At 41.7% G+C, this 23,574-nt stretch overlaps 1 protein-coding gene across 1 annotated transcript in view; it reads right to left on the bottom strand.

Annotated features, from left to right (window-relative positions):
* Positions 1-23,574, bottom strand: part of ADAMTSL1 (ADAMTS like 1) — a 932,409-nt gene that overhangs the window by 156,143 nt on the left and 752,692 nt on the right. Inside the window, 1 exon segment of the mRNA XM_047700005.1 lies at positions 7,716-7,926. Coding sequence (XP_047555961.1) covers positions 7,716-7,926 — 211 coding nt within the window.

Raw genomic sequence — 23,574 nt, 5'->3', positions numbered from 1 at the left:
CTGATGGGTTCTAGAGAGTACTGCCCTGTGAGATATTAACAGGTGTACCACGGAGAAAAGCCTCCCAGTCCACTGAGTCTAAATAACACTCCATACCATCTATTTGGGGGCCCTCAGCACATGTTAATATTTTAAAGGCTCAACAGAGGGCGTGTAGTAAAGAACCATTGATACCAACTTGGGGCACAATGGATGAGAAATAAAACAATGTGGGGGACACAAGTAAAAGGCTGTTTGTAATGGTTTGGTTCACTGTGAGGGCTGGAACCAAAAGAATGGGCTAGAGAACATTCTAGAAGGTGGTATGACCCAGGAAGGAAGACTGGGTCTCCTGCAAAGGTGGTGGGTAGCTTGGTGTTAGACCTTTAGAACTTGAGGTAACTTTGTGATATGCAAGACTGAGAGGTTCTAGAGACAGTGCTTGGTATACAACAGAGGTCAAACTGAGACACAGTGATTAGGGCTCAGAGAAATAAAGAAAATGAGGACTGGAATCTCACTCAAAATGATTAAACAAGGACAAAATTTCTACCCCAACCATTCTATAGATTAGAATTGCCTAGAAATACAGTTTATCTTCTGGGTTTAATATTCTGTTACTATATGAAACATGGGACAGCACACTCACTAAAATCCAGGGCAATTATTACAAAGAATGTTCTGCTAATAAATAAAAATGAAAACACTGCACATATGAAATTTTACTTCTAATCTTTGTTTTGCTTACATTTATTGTTGGTTCTAATTATTGGTTCTATTGTTGGTTCTAAAGGATCAAGAGTCCATTTTCTTATAAAACAACTACCAAAAATGATACAAACATCTTAATAGGGTTTTTTTCCTCCTGGATACAACATGTTAAATAAGCATGGTTTCTAAATTATGAGGATTTATATTTTAGTCACTGGAATGTAACAAAACTGATGACTCAATTGATTTTTTCTGCCAGGCTTCAGCCCTCAAATCCAGACCAAAATCATTCTTTTCTGTGTGTGTGTTTTAATCTAAAAAATGAAAAAAAATGAATTCTCAAGCATTTGTAGTTGTCATTAAAATTCCTCTTTTTTCTTCATTTTACCAGCAGGGACTCTTCTCACAAATATATTTTTATATAGCTACATTGTAGGCATTTTGTATTGTAACCCTGATTTAAAAAAAAAAATTTATAGGGAAATGACCACATAATCACAGTTTTAAGCAAGGGAGAAAACAGGGGCTGTGGTGATTGTTTCAGTCTCTACACAGATGTGTGCAATATGTGTGCACAGTTGGGTGGACACAATCGTGATCATAAAACATGTGTAGTATAGAGAAATATAAATTATGCTTCAGAGTGGACTCCTTAATTCATTTCAATTAACCCTTAGAGCATCTATCTCTTTTCTTCTCATTTCTCTTTTCAATTTTTTTTAGAATAAAAATTAATAAAGAAAGACTCACAGAGAGTGGTGAGCAGAGTGATAGTTGAAGGCAGATTTTAATTTCAAGGATCTTGTGCCAATAGAAGTTAATGCTTGGTCAGCCCATAATCTAAGTATAGACCATAGTAGGCTGAGCAATGATATCTGTGTCCTCATCTCTGGAACCTGTGAAAATGTTATTTTACATCATAAAAGCAATTTAGCAGATGTTATTAAGGCTTTTGAAGATGGAGAGATTGCCTGAATTATCCAGGTGGGCTCAGTGTCATCATAATGGTCCTTATAAGAGGGAAGAAGGAGGGCAGAATCAGAGAGAAAGGACAGAATCAGAGGTTGGAGTGAAGAGCTTTGAAGTTGGAAGAAGGGGCATGAGCCAAGGAAGCAAGCAGCCTCTAGAAGCTGGAAGAGACAAGGTAATGGATTCTCCCCTAGAGTCTCTGAAAGGAACGTGGGCCTGCCAACCCCTTGATTTTAGCCAAGTGAAACTGATTTCAGACTTCTGACCTCCAAAGTTGTAAGATAGTGAATTCACATCGTAGTAAGCCACTAAATGTGTGATAATTTGTTATAGCAGCAACAAGAAACTTGCACAGATTAACTGCCCTGGATAAGGCAACAAATAGTGACTTTTAATATAAACTGCTGGCTTTTAGGCTGGTGTCAGATTCTGCCACAATTTAATACTTTGGAGAAAATGGTAAAGAGGTCTCAGGACAGTTGAATTGCACAGTGGAGAAGAGAAGAGGTTTTGAAGCCTACAAGATCCCTTTGCTTTTTTTTGGCTATGTGACCCAGGACAAGGACAGCCTCTCTGAGCCTTGTTTCCTTGCAGGGTTGCTTTAGGGAGTAGAAAAGAAAATGTGAGAACAGTAGAAAGAGTTCCACTATATACACTATATAAAGTTGGAATTCGTGCTAACTTCACAGGTCTCTACACCCCCTCATCCGTGGAATGCGGAGGACAGTAGTAATGGTCACAAAGGATAATGAGGATTCAATGAGTTAAATCTGTAAAGTGCCTAGAACTGTGCTTGAAACACAGTAAGTGCTGCTCTTATTAAAAAGAGAAAGTCCTGGGGCGCCTGGGTGGCTCAGTGGGTTAAGCCGCTGCCTTCGGCTCAGGTCATGATCCCAGGTCCTGGGTTCAAGCCCCACATCGGGCTGTCTGCTCAGTGGGGAGCCTGCTTCCTCCTCTCTCTCTGCCTGCCTCTCTGCCTATTTGTGATTTCTCTCTGTCAAATAAAAAAAAAAATTGTATTTAAAAAGAGAAAGTCCTAGGGCCCCTGGGTGGCTCAGTGGGTTAAGCCTCTGCCTTTTGCTCAGGTCATGATCTCAGGGTTCTGGGATCAAGCCCTGAATCAGGCTCTCTGCTCAGCAGGGAGACTGCTTCCCCCACCCCCGCCTGCCTCTCTACCTACTTGTGATCTCTTTGTCAAATAAATAAATAAAATCTTTAAAAAAAAGAGAGAGAAGGTCCTGAAATGGGCAAGTGCTCAACAAATAGACTGCAGTCTTGCCATGGAACTTTCCAGCGCTAAGCTCTATGCTGACACTTGGTCTCTGTCCCATCAACCTTATGGTCTAACTCAGAAGTCACAGGAAATTGCCCATCCGGGTAAGGTAGTATGTGACTGGTCAATGAGCAGCACTGACCATGAACATCATGTCACTTCCGTGCAGGAGAAGGGCGGAGGAGCCCTGGTAGAGGAGGTAGAGGAGTCCCACCTCTACCAGTTGGACAAGCAGAGGGGAGGGGAACTGCCTGTGGGCAGGGGAAGCATGGGCAAACAGGAATGTACAAGCAGGGGTGGGAGAAGCATGGTGGGAGATGGGCAGGAGCAGATGCGCCGAGGGATGAAGGTCTTGACTAAGGCATCTGGCTTTACTATATGGCAATGGAATGTAACTGAAAAATTCCCTAGCAGAATATCGTCATGATCAAAGTGTCTCAGATGGACTTATGGTGTGCATCACAGTGGTTCTCAATCATGGTGCTGTAACACACCAGCAGGATATGATCCCTTGTGTGGTGTATATAAAGCAACACATAGCCAACACCAAAGACGACGACGACGATGGTGGTGATGATGATGGGTGTATTTAATAAGTTAGAGAAGATTCAGGACACCTATGCACTAAATATGTGTTTCAAAACTAAACACAGACCAACAGGGTATTAAAGCGAAATTGATAAAGATAAATGAGTCGTTTACACAAAGCCAGAGAAAAAAAAACAAGGGATGCAGTATTAAGTCGCTGAACTGAAATAAAGAAGGCCCCCTAAGCCAAAGCTAGAATTAGATTTTTGTTTCCCTTCTACTTGTTTCTTAAAATAAAATTTTAACATAGGTACCTGGACTGCATGCTAGTCCTCTCCAGACCTGCAGAATGGGTGACTATTGGCCACTTGCCAGTTGTCAGGCAAATGCTCTACAAAAGACAAAGGACATTGCACTTTTTTCCTGGAAAATGACAATTCATGGAATTTGTGCTTTTTTTTTTCCCCAGGAAGAAAAGTATACACATGAAGTCAATGGTAGCCCAGTGTTCAAAGAGCAAGGAGAAGGAGTTTCTCCCCTCAAAAGCTAATGTTCATCATGTTATTATGTCATCCTTTGAATGAAAGTTGACACTACATCTGTTTTTCTTTCATATGAAGAAAGACTTAAGGCGGGTGTGGAAGGATTAGAGACCTCAGCACTATCCTCTAGTAAATCCAAGTAGAAAAGAGCATTATGAATGCACAACAGGTTCCCTTGTTCTAAGAAGGACTACCAAGGAACCCGAGGGCTAATCAGGCAAATGGAAGGTCAACAGCTGGTGTCTTTTACTTAAGGGGGTCCTAAGACAACAGCCAATCACCTTGGAGCCCCCCAGGTTACTCGTGACTTATTTCACCGTAAGGCATAAACAAGGACTTCCTTTCCTTTACCAAGTGGTCAATGTTAGCTGATTTTATCTAACAAAGCTTAACTAAAGAAGTAGTATTCCAGGAACTCATGTAAGAATAGTCTGTTGTTTCTTCTAGGTTTAGAAAGATTCCTAAAAATGACCAAGGACTCTTAAAAACAGATCCTATACACTACATGCCTACAGGGGATTTCTCTAGAGGACAGAATCACTGGTGACTTTCACTTTCTATGTTCCTTATTTCTTGTTATGTTAGAATATATTTCACAATTACTATGTATTACGTGTAAAGAAGATACTTTTGAAAGATCTTAATAAAGTGTAGTTAGTAGCTCACTGGATGGACTTCAAAGGGCTGTTTTCTATGAGTTTCCTGATCTGAAAAATGGACTTAAATCTGACTCAACCCCAAAGGGCCTCTCCCTAATAGAAGGAAGTAGAAAAAGTTTTCAAAAAAATTTGTGTCTTAACAGGCCTAAGAAGCGGAAAATGGAAGAATAATGGACTTTTTGGAAATCCACTGTATTAAATGCGGATACTGGGCATGGCAGTAGTGGTGGTGGCAATAGGACCCAAAGAAATCATGTAGAGGGATGTGTTCTAAAAAGTGAAGGAAAAAAAAGTCATAGTCACTGCCATTATTCAGCAGCACATATGGCTATTAAAAAGAGGTTGTGGGGGGGCACCCTGGGTGGCTCAATTGGTTAAGCATCCCACTCTTGGTTTTGGCTCACGTCACGATCTCGTGATTGTGATGTTGAACCCTGCATCATCAGGCTCTATGCTCAGTGGAGAGTCTGCTTCAGATCCTCTCTCTCTCTCTCCTCCTGTGCTCCTCTCCCTGCTCTTGCATGTTCTCTCTCTTTCTCTCTCTCTCATGAATGAATGAATGAAATCCTAAAAAATAAAAGAGGTTGGTGTTTCATTGAGATTCACTGCTAGGTCAATATTAGAACCCAAAACCATAAGACATATTATAGAACATATAAAGTCAGAATTTTCAGGGCTTGTGGGCCAGGATTCTTAATCTAGTCATTCATTTTGTCATTCAATAAACATTTTATCCAGAACTTACTATGGACCTAATAGAGACTTAATACAGCAGTGGAGATCGATTCCGGTCTTGTCTTAGCATTGGCATTAGTTAATGGTGCAGTTTGAGGTTAGGGATTCATTCTAGTTAAAGCTAACAGTATAAAAATACTAGAACCAGGAGACCTGGGGTCTCAACCAGGCTTTATGATCTTGGCAAGGCCATATTGAGGCTGCAGTTACATCATGTGTAGAACAAGGGGACTCATACATAATCCCTGATGGCTCTTTCAGCCATAGTAGTCTCCAACAATGAGGTATAGGGGAAAGGATTGCATAAAACTGGGTTGATGGCCAACCCTGAATTTGCTACCTGTATGAGCCTCAGTTCCTTTAAACCTAAAACGAAGACAATAAAACCTACTTTCACTGGTCGTTGAGAGGATTAACTTTAGTTAGGTATGCAATAATATTTCTAAATGGAACACTAGTACATAGGCATTCAAAATATATAACATCCTCTTGATTTCCACAAACCATCACATAGTAACATGGTATTTATGAGTTTAGCTCCATATATATTTAAGCTCTAAAAGGAAATAGTCAATATCTCTTTCCAGATGCTTTATATTTTAGAGTTTTGCTCACTGATTACTCTTTGATTCATTGAGCGCTTTACTAAATCATAGTCCCAAGATGGGCAGAGAGACGGAAGGGTCTCTGCCAAGTGATAGTGGAAAAGCATCCTCTGATGCATGGCGGTCTAGAAATGGCAGCCCCCTCTCAGCACTAAGGCAAGGCTGTGTAAGCTGCTATGCTCTCTCCTCAGTTGGATAACCATGTAATTTATCATTTTAGTTGAGATGCTTAAAAATTTTTTAAAGATTTATATACTTTTAGAGAAAGAGAGGACAAGAGTGAGTGGGGGCAGGGGCAGAGGGAGAGAATATTTGAGCAGACTCTTTGCTGAGCGTGGAGCTTCAGGGCTAGATAGGGGGGCTTGATCCCATGACCCATGACATCATGACCTAAGCTGAAACCAAGAGTCGGGCGCCTAACCGACTGAGCCACCCAGGAACCCCAACTGGGATAATCTCAAAAGTGAAAAACCATTTTAGTAAAACTGGGATAAACTGGGATGCATGTCCCGCTCACCTTCCAGGCTTACTTTTTGTGACCATTATTACCACCGTATGGGTACCTCTGACATCCTCATAAAGAACAAATGCAAAATAAGGTTCTAGCCAAATAATCTAAAACTTCTGTTTTTTAAAGGCATGCAAAAAATTACTTAACTGAAGCTTGACAAACACACATTGATTTTAGATAGAATATTATGGTAAAATAGTTGTGTTTGTATTATTACTATGTATGCTTTTGGGGGTGGGTCAGCAAAATTTTTCTGTGAAAGGACAGAGTAAATATCTTAGGTATTGTAGACTAAATGGTCTCTGTCACAACCATGTTGTTCTGCCTCTCCAGTGCCAAAGCAGTCACGGACAATACATAAAAGAATGGGCATGGCTTGGTTCAAATAAAAATTCATTTACAGGAACTTCTTATGAGATGGATCTGGTTTCGGGCTGAAGTTTGTCAACTCCTGCTTTAAAACAATACTCTCTAGGGGCGCCTGGGTGGCTCAGTGGTTAAAGCCTCTGCCTTCGGCTCAGGTCATGATCCCAGGGTCCTGGAATCGAGCCTCACATCGGGCTCTCTGCTCGGCGGGGAGCCTGCCTCCTCCTCCTCTCTCTCTCTCTGCCTGCCTTTCTGCCTACTTGTGATCTGTCTGTCAAATAAATAAAAATCTTTTTAAAAAAAAACGATAAAAAACAATACTCTCTAGACTTTTGGAATTCATAGGACCAGGAAAATTTTAAAAATTCTGGAATTGATTTGACTTCTAATCTGTTATTTTGGTAAATAATTCTATTTAAAAGAAAAAAAAAAGAAAAGTCATTGCCTAATTCCCTGGTCTCTTGGAATTTTAAAACAGCAAAAAACTAGAGAGGGCACAAATTCAGAACCAATTCAGCTTTGTGGAAAACCAACCACACTGTCCTTATTTTTTTTTAAATGTTTTCTTAGTTTGGTAAAAACTTTGTTGTGAATATACTCAGTTTAACAGATGGGTCTTGAATTGCTTTTGGTTCCACTGGTGTGAAACCATAGACAGAGCATAGTATTTATAGTGAAAATATCTGGATTTGAATAAGGTTGAGAGAACTAAGAAGGGAGGGAGGAATAGACTTTGAACATTCCTTTAATGGGACAGAGCTCCTTGAAGACAGTGTCCCTTGCCCTGAATCAGAGTTGTATACACAAACTTCACTATCAGGTAACTCCAGAACTCACCGGCTGCCACTGTGTAGGGTACCAGGCAGGGGGGCAGTTGAAGCGGTTACAAGCTTGTACCGTGCTGGGCTTGGGCTGACGACACAGTTCATCAGCCAGGATTACGGTTTCATTCATCTCTCTGGAAAGCAGGTGGGAGCAGAAGACATCTCTGGTCTGCAGGCCAACCCCACAGGTGAGACTGCATGGACTCCACTTGCCAATTTCCCACCTGGGAAGAAACCACAGAGGACGAGGACATTCTTAGGACCCATGCAGAGAACATCGTGACATCAAGTGTTGCCAATTGAGTAAAAATACATACCTGGGAAGGTGGGAAATTCCAGCACAAGATTGGTGAGGAATTCTATCCCAAGCCTAGAACACATCCACTCCTACAGGCTCTAGAATCCATTTTGAATAAACAAAGAGGGTGATAAAATGGAACATCCATTTCTACCCACGAAATCACCAAGAATGGTTGCAACCATGTCTATTTGGGTGAAATATACAAACTTCATCAAAATAAAGTGGTATGCTAGAAATAACACAGGTTTGAGTGCAGAAAGTCTTTGGGCACTATGTATGGAACAGCCTTTCTGCTAATCTGTCTGGTCTCCATTCTTAACAAGACGGAAGAATTTGTGCTTGTTTTTCTTTGGCTTCAAAGTGAAAGGTCATTGGCTCCCACTTCCTTCAAACTTCCAACATAGCATAGAAATGTCTCTGTCTTATGTATGAATATCATCACTGCCCGGGACTAGAGAATGTAACAAAAGTAAAGGTTGCTAAAGAGATCAGTCTTCTTGAGGGGAAATAAGTGGAGAGAATGGCTCATTATCTGGAAGGAGAAGTCAAATACACACAGAGGAGCTGAGTGCATAATTGGCCATTCCAAACAGCCAAGTCTTGAGAAGCACATTTACAGTGAGCTGAAGGCCTATAAAAACAATCCCACTCCATTTCCCTGTTGATGCAGCCTCCAAAATGGGAATGATAAGGAAAAAGCCCTGTTTTTTGGGCTTGGAGTAGGAAGTGTTCTTTAATGATCACATTTGGAAAGTTCTATTTACAATATGAGGCACAAAATTTCTACGAACAGAAGTCAGCCAAGAAAAGCATGGCGAGTAGATACTTCAGTAGCTAGGCCCTCTTGGCTTTTGTAGCTAGCCTTGAAAATTGGCTTAAAAATCTTGGGCCTTAATGTTTTTCATCAGACTGCAAAACTGAGTACATACTCTCTCAATCTCTTTCTGCCACTCTGATATATAACTAACTTACTAACCCCTATTTCCACTATCTCCTTTCATCTATCCTGTGTTTGAGTCCTAGGTGTAGCAAACAATCTCATTATTCTCAACTCATGCCCCCTGGTTCTCCAGCTCTGTTTTTCCTCAAGCTGTTACCCTGAATTTGGAATACTTTTTGTCCTTTCCTTGCCCAGCCTTCAAAATTGTAATCCATTTCGAATCCCAATTTGATCCATGTTCAAAGGATGCGTACCTGCTTAGGGGATATGTACCTGCCCCAGACACTGATTATTTTCTCAATTATGTTATAGTTATTCTGTCTGTCAAGGGCCCCACTGGAGTACACACCTCTTGCAGGCAAGCTCTGTGTCTGCATCTGCTTTGTATCGCTCACGATATTCAGTATAGCCCCTTTTACATAGTTAATACACGTGGTTAATAATTTCCTGATAAATGAGCAAATGGAAGGGACCTACCCGCACAGTAAGTACTTTACACCCATTATCCCATTTAATTACCTCTAGAATAACATGAGATAGGCTTTATTGATTCCCCTCATTTTATAATTGAGGAAACCTGAAAATCTAAGAGGTTGACTTGCCCCAAACCCGTAACTAGTAACTAGTGAATCTGGGATTTGGACTTGGGTGTATTTGGCTCCAAAGCCTTTGTCTTTTCTATTGTGCTACACTGTCTCCAAGAAAACTGTCCTATAAACATTCACAGAATTTTCAGTGAATAGAAGAGGCTGGATTGAATATATATTTCTTTGAGATCCTTGTGGGAATTCCTATAAACTTATTTTTAGATCCCTAGTTTGGGTTAATGCCTAGCTTTAAAATGCTGTGTTTTAAATATATCCACACATTCTCTGCCACCTGCCCCTTCTAAAGGTGAGGCCTGGAGTCTGGGCTGAACTTGGTGGCTCACTTGTAATGAATAAGACGAGGAAGAAGCAAGGCTCTGTGATCTCTAACGCTAAATCATAAAAAGGATATCGTTTCCACTTGGCTCTCTCTTTGCTCACTCTGGGGGAAACTACCTGTCAGGTCATGGGCATACACAGTCAGTCTTCAGGAAAGTCCACATGCAAGGTAACTAAGGCTGCCCTCCGACAGTGGGCACCAACTCGCCAGTCTCATGAGTGAGCTACTTTGCAAGCCGATCCGCTGGACCCAGTCTAGCCTTCAGATGATTGTACCCTCATGAGAGACCTTGAGTCAGAAATGCCTTTCCAAGGTGTTACCAGATTCTTCACTCATTGAATGGTGAGAAGTAAAAAAAAAAAACAAAAAAAAAACCACATTTATTTCTATTGTGAGCTACCAGGATTTGCGGAAATTTGTTGTGCAAAAATAGACAACGAAGACAGCACACCCCCCTTCCAAACATGCATATGTTCACCAAAAGACATATATAAGAATATTCTAAGCAGTGCTACTGAGAATAGCCCAGGTGGAGAACAACCCAAATATCCATCAATAGTTGAGTGAATACGAAATTGCGATAGCGTCATATAAGAACACTGGACAGTGTGAAGAAACTGTAATGACAAGCAACACAGATGAGTCTCACAAGCATACGATTGAGGCAAGAAAGCCACAAAAGCAAAAATTCATACCATGCTCTCATTTATGTAAAGTTCCAAACCCAAAACTAATCTACGATGCTAGAAATCAGGTTGGGGGTCACCCTTGGGGGGCAGTAACTAGAAGAGGGGGGCTGGAGCGGAGGGACTCTGGGAGGTTTCTTTGACCTGGGTGCTAGATCTGGATCCACCTGGTGAAACACCACCAAGCCACACATGCATGATCGGTACACTTTTCTCTGTGTTTGCTATGCTTCAAGAAAGGGTGCTTTTCTCCACTTACAAGTGAAATGCTAAAACGTGGTGGCTGTGAGACAAAATCCAACAACCAGGCTCATGGCCGGTGACTGCAATGGCTGTGTCTCATAAAGGAGCCGCCTACCCGGTGAATGCTGTCCAAGGTTAAAGCCTGTCTTCGCGCAGGCCTTGCACGCCCGCTGCCCCCACTGCTGCCTCCACCTCTGGCAGAAATTCAGTCACTGGGACCTTGGAGCAGAGGCGTTTGGCAGCCATGAAGGCACTTCAACACCGTTTGTCAAATTCACAAAATAGACCTATCTGCTTACCCATGATAAAATGACATTGCATACCCAAGGGAGGAGGTCAGCAGAAGCGATCTGTGCATTAAGTACTTTACTATTGAAAGTATTAGAATCAACGTAGGCCAAAAGAAAAAAAAAAGGGAAAGCAGACTCTCCCACCCCCCACATTTCTCTGCAGAGTGGCTACGTTTGTGAGCCTTGGGTCTGGCTGGCTGCTGATAGAACCTTCCAGCAATCTATGCCTTTGGCTGTTTCTTGATGGAGTGTGACAGGCCAGGAGGGAGGAGCAAGCCTGGGGGCAGGGCTGGCTGTGGCTAACAGCCTGTGAGGTACTTAGAAGCCGTCCCTGGGATTCTGGGGCCTGGCTTTCTCACAGGCCCGGTGATGAGAGGGAACAGGAGCTTGGAGGATGAGGGCATTAGTGGTTTCCCCCCTACTATGCCTGGCTCACTTTTTTTTTTTTTAAGATTTTTATTTATTTATTTGACAGAGAGAGCGCGAGATCACAAGTAGGCAAAGAGAGAGGGGAAGCAGGATCCCTGCCGAGCAGAGAGCCTGATGTGGGACTCGATCCCAGGACCCTGAGATCATGACCTGAGCTGAGGGCAGAGGCTTAACCCACTGAGCCACCCAGGGACCCCTCACTTTTGCTCATCTTTATGTCTTCATTGACAATGGTACTTCCTCAGGGATGAAGCCCTCAGCTGGCAAAATTCACCTCCTATATAGTCTCATGAACACTGTCCCCTTTGGAAATTCTCAACACTTAAAAAAACTAGTGTGTTAAGAACACAACAGAAGAGACCCTCTTAAGAAAATTTTAAGTGGACAACATAATATTGTTGAGTATAGGTACAATGCTGAACAGCAGAGCTGTGGAACTCCTCTTGCTGAACTGGAGCTTCATGCTTACTGACGAGTAACTCCTCATTTTCCCCTCCCTGCAGGCCCTGGCAATCGTCATCCATTCTTTGATTCTGTGAGTATGACTGTTTTAGATACCACATGTAAGTGGAATCATGCCATTACTCGTTCTCCTGCTACTGGCTTATTTCTCTTAGTACAATGCTTTCAAGGTTCATCCATTGCAGACTTCTTTTTTTAAGGCTGGATAGTATTTTGCTGTGTGTACGCACCACATTTTCTTTATCCATTCACCTGCTGAAGGATATCTAAATTGTTTCCCCGTGTTGGCTGTTGTGAACAGTGCTGCAGTGAACGTGGCAGTACTAGTATCTCTTTGACATCCTCATAGGGCAGCTCTCTTTTTAATTCCTTGAGGAACCTCCATGCTGTTTTCCACAGTGGCCGCACCAGCTTGCATTCCCACTGACAGTGCACAAGGGGTCCAACTTCTCCGCATCCTTGCCAATGCTGTGGTCCTTTGTTTTACTGATGATAGCCACCCAGACAGGGGTGAGGGGATGATCTCATTGCGGTTTTGATTTGCATTTTATTTTATTATTTTAAAAAATTATTTATTTATTTATTTAGACAGAGAAAGAGAGAGAACAGGTAGGGAAAGGCAGAGGGGGAGAATCTCAAGTAGGCTCTACCCAGCGTAGAATCTGACGTGGGGCTCAATCTCATGACCCTGAGGTCATGAGCTGAGCCAACCTCAAGAGGCAGATGCTCAACCAATGAAGCCACCCAGATAGCCCTGATTTGCATTTTGATGATTAGTGATGTGGAGAATATTCTATATACAGTTGGCTCTTGGTAATCTTTTTTGGAGAGATGGCTTTCAAGTGTTTAGCTCATTTTTAAATTGGGTTATTAGATTTTGTTGTTGTTGTTGTTAGTGAGTTGTAGGAGTTCCTGCTATGTTAGAGATAAGCTCTTTATCAAATACATGGTTTGTAATTCTTTTATCCCTGTTTTCCCTGTTGAGTGTTTTCTTTGCTGTGCTCAATGCTGTAATCTGCTACCCTACCCTACTGTTACTTTGAGGAGAGCATGGGGCAATGTTTATTTTGGTTTAGCACTTGTTATGGGTTCAACTGTATCCACCCCCCCGACCCTGCCACTGCTAAAAGGTATATTGGAGTCCTATCCCCCAATAACTCAGGATGTAACTTCATTTGGAATAGGGTTATTACAGACATAACCACATAAGGTGAAATCATACTAGAGTAGGGTGGGCTTTTAACTAATACTATTTAAATAGCCATTAATTAACTTAAAATTAAAATTTATTTTTAAAGTTTAAATTAATTTAAATTATGTATTTTTATTTAAAATTTTTTAATTTTTAATTTAAAATTTAAAAATTTAAACATTTTAAAATTTATTTAAATTATATATTGTGAATTATGAATAGTGTTCTCATTAAGAAAGGAGAGAGATACTCACGGAGACTAATGACAGAGACAGAGACTGTAGAGCTACATCTCCAAGCCAAGCGGTGTCAAAGATGGCCGGCGGACACCGGAAGCTAGAAGAGGCAAGGAACGATTCGCCCTCACAGTTTCAGAAGGAGCATGGCCCTGCTGACATCTTCATGCCAGAACTGTGAGAGACTGCATTTCTATTGTTTTAGGTCACCCTGTTCGTGGTGCTGGGTTATGGCAGCCCTGGGAAACCAGTACATAGCTGTGACCTCCACACCTAGAATGGGGCCTAAAACACAGCTGCTTGGGAAGTATGAGGTGATGCACGGGGAGTCGAACCCCAGCGAACTGGGTGTGCGCCTTTGCTTTCGACACTTGTCTGGTCAACCATTGCAGCTGTGATCGCTGAGTGACTGCCAGCAGCAATTCCAAAGTCCCCAAAGTCCTGACCACCACAAAGTTTCCTTTCGTGTGCTGCAAGGTATTTGGTGACAGCACTGGACCCGAAATGACATGATGCTTTCGTAGGTTGCATCCCACTTGGTGTAAATATTTACACATTTTACCACAGCCATGTTAGACTGCTGGATTATGGCATTTTCCCTTAGAACTTATTAGGGGTAATACAAAATTTATGTTACAGTAATCCTAACATATTTCTAAAGTACAAAAAATCCTGAATTCCAAAACACATCTGCCCTGATGGTTTTGGCGAAAAGATCGTGGCTCTGTATGAGGAGGATGGTAAACAGGATCACTGTGTTTTCTTTCAGCTTCTAGGCTTCAGGTGTTTAGCTTCAATGGTTAGGCCCTTGGCCAGAACGTTATGGGTCCTCCAGCATTCCCTTACTATATGGGTGACCTTCTTCTCCACATTCCTGTCCTTTTTATCAAAACCTGCTTGTAGGGAAGGCTCTGGGAGCTGACAGATCACAGCTGAAGCCCTGTGGCGTCAGGCTGGACCCTGTCCAACTCCCGAGCAACTGATTCCTGACCAAGGGTAGACTGGAGACAGAGGGTTACCTCCTGCCCCTAAAGGCTGGGATTAGTCTTCCTGCCCTCTGTCCAGCATCAGATGTACTTGGGTAGGCCTGTATTTATAATTGGATTTTAAATTTTAGCCTTGGTTTCTGAATTCCCATTTTGTTTCCCTGATGGTGCTGGAGTTCTGCCCAATGTCTAGCCTCCTGCACACTAAGCCTGTCACTCTGCTTGCATCTGGCCAACCCCTTGCCTTGGCCTGGGTAGAGACCCTCAGCCACAAGCCAGAAGCCATGATATGACAGCAGTCGAGCTGACATAACACATTACTGCTGATAACAATAGTAATTCTAACATTTATACAGAGCATACCACAAGTCAGGTACTGCGCTAGTTGTTTTAAATGCGCTCTCTTTTATAATCCTATCCACAGCCCTGTGAGGGAAGTACTATTATTTTCTGCATTTTCAGAACAAGAAGCTGAGGACTGGAGAAGTTAAATGATTAATTAGTCATGGCCCAGAATACCTACACAGATGTCAAGGCTGCGTGCATCACATCCAGGTCTACCATGGATAGACCTGGACGCATGGGTGCTGAGAATGGGGGTGCTCCCTCCCACAGAGGCCAGCACATGTATTAACAAACCCCAGCTCTGCATTGTCCCAGCTCCTCTTGCAGAGGTCCTAGCCGGACTCAGGGATAAGCTCACGCAAGATGTGGGATGCATATATGAACTCATTCTTAACATATCAACCCTATGAATAAGGTACCATAAGTTCCCCCATTTTACAGGGTGATATAACAGAGGCTTTGAAAGGTCAAGTAATTCGTCTAAAGTCACACAGCAAGTAAACAAGAAAACCAGGATTCAAACCCAGGGAGCCTGGCTCCCGCGAGCCTAAATATTATATTATACTGCCTTTCTGGAGAAAGATGATGAGTAGAGCTGTACAGAGTAGATCTGAGATGCAAATTCTAGGATCCTTGGTGCTTATAACTTTAGAAATGACAAATGGCAAGATGACAGATCTATTCTTCAATACTAGAAGCCAACACACTGATGGCAGCCAAGGTTACAAATATACTCGGAGTTGTTATTTCGGGAAAGTGGCAGTGATCCTTGGCAGCAAATGGGCAAAGGCTGAGTGTGGTCCCCTGAAGGATATGTTTATTTTTTGTAAACGTGGCCATCAGAGATAATGTGGGCAATCAAGGACCCATAGTGGTTGGCACGTCTTAGCAGCTTGTGTTTGTATTAGCTATATAAAAGGAGGAATTGGGGCCTTCTTTTGGACAAGGGCTCATTATGCGAGTTGCCAAGGTTTTTCTCCCCTACCCTTTCAGAGAAGGTACTGGCCATTGCCTCCAGCAACTCATTGTTGGTTGCTGGTATAAATACACATAATATCTAATGGTAGACTCTCCCCACCCCAACCTAGGCCCTAAGAACCTTCTCCTACGCTGGTTTTTGCAGGAAAGTGGGGCTTGTTTCTTTATTCAAAATTTAAAGATGCAGTTACTGAGAGGCGAAACACCATGTAAATTTCAATTATTTGTTAGCAACATTCTTTAAACTTGTGCTTAACCCTTCAACTTGACACGTCTACCTAACATTACTATCCCATGATTTTTTTAAGGTCCCCCAAAGATATGTGTTTCCTTTAGGATGTCTCTGAGGTCAGGAGGTAGAAAGCAATCAAGCAACAATAAATCAGACACCATGGAGCATGGCCAGCTTTCAAAAGGCTCAGGGAGGATGAAGAAAACTCTTTCCAACAGTGACATTGTTTAGGAACAGGTGCCCCTTTAAGGTTTTGTACTATTACTGGTGGCTCCTAATTTATCACTATATCCTACAGTTTCCGGCTTATCCACAGCCCAGTGCTTCCAAAATGTGACTCTGGTCACTTGCTTCCTCTGATTAAAAACCTCACGGAAGTCTGAGCCGGGGTTTCAGTGGAGCGGAGACCAGTATGTTCCAGGCTCAGCTGTGGTCCAGTGCAGTCACCGGGGTGAGGGGTCACTATGGTGGCTGGACCTGAACTTTCTAACTGGCTCCTCACCCCAACTTCTTTTTTTTCTTCCTCTTTGTAGGAACTGAATTTTAGCCTGAGGCTTAGTGTGGAGCTGTTCACTGGCATGTGACAGAGTTTAGCACCGGGCCAGTGTACCTGGAGATCAAACATACAAGGAATACAGAAATACATGAAGGGGAATGGGAGGCCCATTTCTTATTGTCAGAAAAGGGAGTTGCAAATATGGGAAGGAGGAAGAATAAACCTTGTGGAATTGGATTGCTATTGCAAACAGTATGAACTCATCGTTTTTTAATAAACGGACAGGTACCCAGATAGACATCGTCATATCAACAGATACAAATGCATGTATGTAAATACGCATAGAATATTTCTTAGATCTCTCTGCTGAGAGGCCTAAAAGCAATGGCATTTCAGTAAAATCAAGTATATCAAGTGCCCAGATTTTGGATTGTAAAGCATTCTCTACTAAGGAATTAGTTCCTGTAGAAATGGCTCCAGGGCAGGGGAATTGGAAATAAAAAAGTGAGCCTAGAATATCTTGTGTCAGAAAACTGGGAAGTGTTCAAAGAATGATGGAGTTTATGTCAAAAGGACACGGAAGCCAGTCTGAAGGGGCTCCCACCAGCCATGTCTGGGACAATTTGATAGTAATGGATTTTAATCTTTTGAGTAAAATAGAAGTTTATAAATAAATAAGATAAGAAAGCTGTATCTTAAGGAATGCCTATTAATAATCTAGAAGATCATTAATAATAAAATTAGATTAATAATCTAGAAGATAGAATTTAGAAAGTTGCTGTTTATCAACCATAATAATAACTGATTCAGGCAAGAGCCATTAATGAATACTAATGCTGGTCAGGAAAAGGTTGATGAGGAATAGAGTATTAACTTAGTTTCAGATTATCTCTCTGTAAAGATACCTATTTGTCACTTACTAATAATAAGTGCAGTGTCCTTATTATTTTTACAGTGAAAACCTGGCTGAGATCATCTTAACCAAATAATGAGTTAACATCATCAGAAATGAATGGGACGTAACATCATTCATTGTCTCTTGATACCATGCACTAAGAAGGATGCATCACACTTCCATCAAAAATTTAAAAAATCATGAAGAAACATCAAGCAAACTCAAAATGATAACATTTTACAAAGTCATTGCCATATAGTTTTCAAAAATATCTAGAATATGAAAGATGAGGAAAGACTGTCCCAGATATAAAGAGTCCAAAAAAAAAATGCCAACCAAACGTAACATGGAACCCTGGATTGGATCTTGGACCTGTAAAGGACATTGCTGGCACAGCTGGTGGATGGTGATGCTGAATTAATGCCATTTCTTAGTTTTGATGGTTATACTCTGGTTATTTAGGAGAGCATCCTTGTACTTACGTAGTAACACTTAAGTGTTGAAATGCAATGGTATATCACCTGAAACTATTCTCCAAAATAATACTGTTATTTTGTTAATGACTATGGAACCAAGGGAATTGGTAAGAGAGAGCTCTATGATTTTTGCAACATGTTCTAAACCTAAAATGATTTCAAAATAAGTTATAAAAAACATCCATTGGCTCCTGGTTATCCACAAGCCTGGGTTCAATTCCTTGACTGCCTGTAGTGTGCTTCCCAAAGGAGTTTGAATAGACCTTTCTGATTTAATCTTGGGTCCCCCCTGCACTCAGCCTTGCTGAGTACCAGCAGACGAATACCCATCTTCTCTGGGTGGCAAACTCTTCTGACTCCCAGGTTAGATTCTAAACACTACCCTCCTCCTAGTCCTTTTGGATCTCCTTCCCATGAGGCAGAGCTAGACCTTTCCCTCTGCAGCATGCTACTGTCTTTTTCCCCCTGAAGGCATTCTTTTCTGCCCTTAGACTCACCTTCATTACATTGTAGGTATTTGTCTATGTGTCCATCTCTCTTACTAGACTGCACTCCACAAAGGCAGCAATGGCTGCGACCTAATCATCTTAATATCTTCAGCACCTACTGCCATGCCCCGCTCATTGTAGAGGCTCAAGGTGGCATTGCAGCATAATGTAGAAGATTGTGGGTTCTGGAACTGGATTATCTGTAAATGAACTATACTGTGCCGCTCCCTAATTGCACAGCCTTGGGTAAGTTACTTGACGATGTATTTATATATAAAATGAAAATAGGGGTGCTTGGGTGGCTCAGTGGGTTAAGCCTCTGCCTTCAGCTCGGGTCATGATCCCAAGCTCCTGGGATAGAGCCCTGCGTCAGGCTCTCTGCTCAGCAGGGAGCCTGCTTCCTCCTCTCTCTCTGCCTGCCTCTCTGCCTACTTGTGATCTCTGTCTGTCAAATAAATAAATAAAATCTTAAAATAAAATAAAATAAAATGAGAATAGCAATACCCACTTCAAAGGGTTGTTATGAAGCTTAAATGAGAACATCTATGAAAAGAGCATCAGGACAGTGGCACAGATTAAGGGCTCTCTAAACATTAGCTAATATGAACTGTTATTACTCAGTAATAATAAATAATAATAATAAGTAATAAATGCGTGGGTGATTATTGTGAGGATAGAGATTAAATGAGTAGAGTAAGAACTCTTCCTGGAGTGAATCAGATAGAGTAGCCATATGTTATGGAAACTGAGGGAAAGGACGTTTGTGACCTGCCTGCATTAACTTATCATTTAAGCCTTCACTGCTCAGCAGTGTGACAGATCCGGATGTGGGAAACATGCTCATGACCTTTAACATGCTTTCAGCAAAGAAAGAACTGACAAACTCCCAGGAGACATAGCAAACAATGTTGGGTGATAGCAATGCAACAAGCTAATTGCTAAGCCATTTGGCTGGACCACGAGTACTACAGAATTTCAGAAGACAGGCAGCACGGAGCTCATAACCAATTACGTTTATATTGCTAATTGCAATCCACAAGGTCTGTTCATCTATGTGATCTTGCTTGATCCTTCTACCTCAGGAGTACTCAAAACAAGCATTACTATATCCATTTCATAGATAAGCAAGCAGAGGCTCAAAGAGAAAAGTGATTTCCCCAAAGCTGGGAAGGGAACTCAGCTTACTCTTACCCTGATAAGGACAAGTGGAGGGAATCATGAAGGTCACAGGCAGGAAGATAGAAAAGATTAGGAAAACAGTTACATGCCGTAGCAGATGGATTTGCTAGCTTCACACACAAACTCTATTTTAGAAAACTCCTTCAAATGGCCTAGGAAAAGATAAATGAAAAGATCAAAGGAAGCATTAGATAAGAGAGAGTAAAAATATGCTTAAAGACCAAAAATTAACCAAAAGCATGTATGATAAACAGCACCATGAGAATCAGGGCTCTTTGTAAAAGAGTAGCTTGCAGAGCTCAGGAAACAGGAGATACAGCCAGGCTTCTCCTGGAAGTCAGCTGGTTTGGCACGAGGCTTTGGTTCCATAAAAATATTTATAGTCAGGATTACCAAACACCTGAGATGGCAAAGCCCTCATTTCCACTGGAAAACAGTGTGGTCAAAGTGACTCTTTAACCAGGACAGTTTGCCTTACCTTCCAAATCAGTTCTTTAAAAAAAAAAAAATATTATCAACATTGCAAATAACTCTTTGTCAAGTCTTCTTCTTTTTTTAAAAAATTAGTTCCTTAAAAAGTGGTTGCAGCAACATATAGATTTACTATCTCATTACTACCATGCCATTTGCTTTAAACATACCTCCTTTATGGAGCATATCGAATGGCAAATGGATCTAAAGCTAGGCCCAAATGTACAGAGTATCTTCAGCCTCTCCTCCTATACCCCTAAGACCTCTATGAGCTGCCACTGTCCAAGAAATGCCCATGTGCCTATTTACCTGAAGGCATCTTGATTTAGTTAATATCTAAATTCTGCTTCCCATTTTTTTAAAAAAAGACTTTATTTATTTGAAAGAGAAATTGAGAGAATGAGTGAGAGGAGGGACAGAGAGAGAAGCAGACTCCCTGTGGAGCAGGGAGCCCCATGCAGGACCTGATCCCATGACCTGAGCTAAAGGCAGACCCTTAACTGACAGAGCCACCCAGGTGCCCTGCTTCCCATTTTCTGATCACCCTGTGTTCTAGGTGACTGCACGTTACAATGAGATAGAATTTCTGCTGGCTGTTATGACTCAGATAGGAATTGCCTGGGAAACAGGTTGGAAGGTTAGATGTTCCACATAATCACTCTTGCCCTTGGAAGTTTGAGATTTTTGCTTTGCTTAGAATTCTAGGTGGAAATTTCCTACTAAAAATAATTGCAAGCTTGTTCTCCTTGTGGTCAGACCAGAGGAGGATTTACTTAGATCATAAATACAAATGTTTTCTTTTTTGTCCTCTAACCATCTTTTGGTTTTTATTCCTACTTCTCTCTACTTTATCTTAATTGATGAACATCCTTAATGAATTAACATCCAACCTGAAGGTCTTCCACTAAATGAACTCCTTTCCTTTGCAGATTACTTCCTTCAAATAAAGCAAGCTTCTGCCAAGCTTAACCATGTGTTGGCTTCCCAACACACCATTTTCCCTCTTTCTACCTGTGAGTTTGCTTCCAGCTTCTGCCTAGAAAGCTGTCTATGTACCTGTCTCAAGGTCTGATTCAAGCCCTTCTTCTTCAGGGAAAGTTTCTGATTCCAACCCATATTGACTGTACCCTCTGCAACTCTATTGAATTTACCCTCATTTGGCCCTTGTTTATATTTTACAACACTGACTACATTGTGATGTAAGAACACGAAAGAGATGGGGCATCTTATCTGATGGAATTCTATTGGCTTACATGTTTTTCTCTAGTTATCATCCCAAGTAGAATAGAAGGCTTTTAAGAGTTGGGATCAAATATTTTGGAGTTAAGGGAATTGTTTGGCCTCCATCTATTTGTTGATTCTCAGGTGACATTCTTCACTAAAAGTCCTCATTTATGGATTTTACCCCTATTTTGGGTCAATAATGTCCTTCCAAAAAGGTAAGTTTGAAATCCTTACTCCTAGGACCTCAGAATATGACTTTATTTTGAAGTAGGGTATTTACCGAGGTAATCAAGTTAAAATGAGGTCATTAAGGCAGGTCCTCAACCAACATGACTGACTGGGATCTTTATAAAAAGGGGAAATCTGGAAGGCAGCTATGCTCCCCACTATACCACCAATGCTAAAGGGGAAATCTGATCACAGAGACAGACAAGGAAAATGATTAGAGTTGCATCTACCAGCCAATGATCTCCAAAGGCTGCTGACAAAGCACCCAAAGCTGGAAAGAGGCAAGGAAGGATCCCTCTCCTCCAGGTTCAGAGACACAGAGAGGGAGCTTGGCTCTGCCAACACCTTGATTTCAGATGTCTAGCCTCCAGAACTGTGAGAGAGTACATTTCTGCTCTTCTAAGACACCCAGCTACTGGTGCTTTGTTACAGTAGTCCAGCAAACGAATACACTTCCTGGAGTCAGTTCTCTTGAGCCGTTGTAATCCATTTGTTTATACCGTCAACAGAAACCTTTCTGGACATTTATACTCATGGAAACTCATGGGGTTTCTCTGCAAGGGAAATGTCTGGGAAGGTCAGTCCTTTATATCAGGATGAGCAAACCCAATTCTGTTATCTCCAGCAAGAGTCTGCCTCTTCTTTCCTTTCATCATACTTGTTTTGTTGGTTTTGTAGGCTGAAGTTTTTCTTCTGCCCATGTACTCAGCCATTCACCCATGTATGTGTGCCTACAGCCATGCGTTTATTTGTTGAAAATGTACCGTGTACTAAATACTATGCCGAATGATGGGGACACAGAGTCAAAAAAAATTCTTGACCTTAAGGGCTTTTGGAGACAACTACAAGACATGATAATATGTGCTATTCATGTACTTATTCATTCAACTAGTGATTCTTAAGCATTTTTTGTGGCCAGGTTCAATGTGAAGAAATGAGACAGACACAGACCGTATTTCTGTGGGGTCTACGGGAATGAAACAGATAAACAGGAAAGTTAGGGAAGTATAACTTAGACTGGGGGTCAAGAGGGAAGACATAGAGTCATGGAAGCTTCCTGAAGGCGGTGATATCTGAGCTGAGGCTTGAATAGTAAGAGGTGGCCAGGCCAAAGTAGAAGTAAAAACAGGGTGTTCCAGGAAGAATGGGGTGTGGAAAAGCACGATGCCCTTGGGGCATGCTAATTTATCTACTTCCATACTTGGGGCTGGAAAGAATATAGAGTAGAAAGTCTAGGAAGTCCTTGGAAAGCTCTGGTTCTTACTCTTATTTTCCTTGATGTAAGTATGGGGTGGGTAACAGAGCCTCGAAACAGAGGCACTGTGGGCAACCTGTGCCCCAGTGACAAAGATGACTTAAGTTGACCACAGTTCAAACTCACAGCTCAAAGGATGCTGCTGAACGGGTGCCCAGCCTGCTCCCATCCCATCCATCTTAAGGGTTGTCAGGCTCTGGTGAGAATTCCAATAGGCCAGTGGCACAGGGGAACACAGGCAGTGCTTCAAGGAGGCTCTCCACTGTATTTAATCAGATCACAAATTCCATTCAAACCTAGCTTGACAGAGGAAAACAAAAGATAGAGCCATTTCCTCTGGAGAGATCTCCCTGTCTCAGTCTCCAGAGTTTGATTCGTGAGGAATCAGGAAGAGGAAGCAGCTAGGTGCTTGCTTCATCACACCCTTGATGGAGGGTGTGATTCATTCCATCAGTGCTGGGACGGGGAGAAAGACACACACACACACACACACACACACACACAAACAGATGTTCCACCCCCATAGGACATAGAGAACAGCAACTCATGCACTTTCGAGCCCTGAAGGCTGTTTACTTGAGGAGCAAGAATGAGGTCTTTCACAAATGTTTTCATAAGAGACCACACAAAAACGACCTAAAATTATTTTTCAACTTAGGTTCAAAGATCTCTTCAAGTAGAATGCACATTTCATTCTTTGATGTTTTGTTATCTCAGGGTGAGTTAAGGGATTATTATCAGGCTAAAGTCTGAATAAATTTAAATCTACACATTAGGATTTATATTGGCTTATTAAACCCCTCATTTGTTTTTGATTATCCACAATGCTCATTTATTGCTAGCACTTTCATCCCTGGAACACTATTTTTAAACACACTTGGATCCAAATACTAGTGACGAATTGCCCTAAATC

Source organism: Lutra lutra, chromosome 13 (genome assembly GCF_902655055.1).
Source record: "Lutra lutra chromosome 13, mLutLut1.2, whole genome shotgun sequence".
In the NCBI taxonomy this organism is placed as follows: Eukaryota; Metazoa; Chordata; class Mammalia; order Carnivora; family Mustelidae; genus Lutra; species Lutra lutra.
This window is presented reverse-complemented; position numbering and strand designations above follow the sequence as displayed.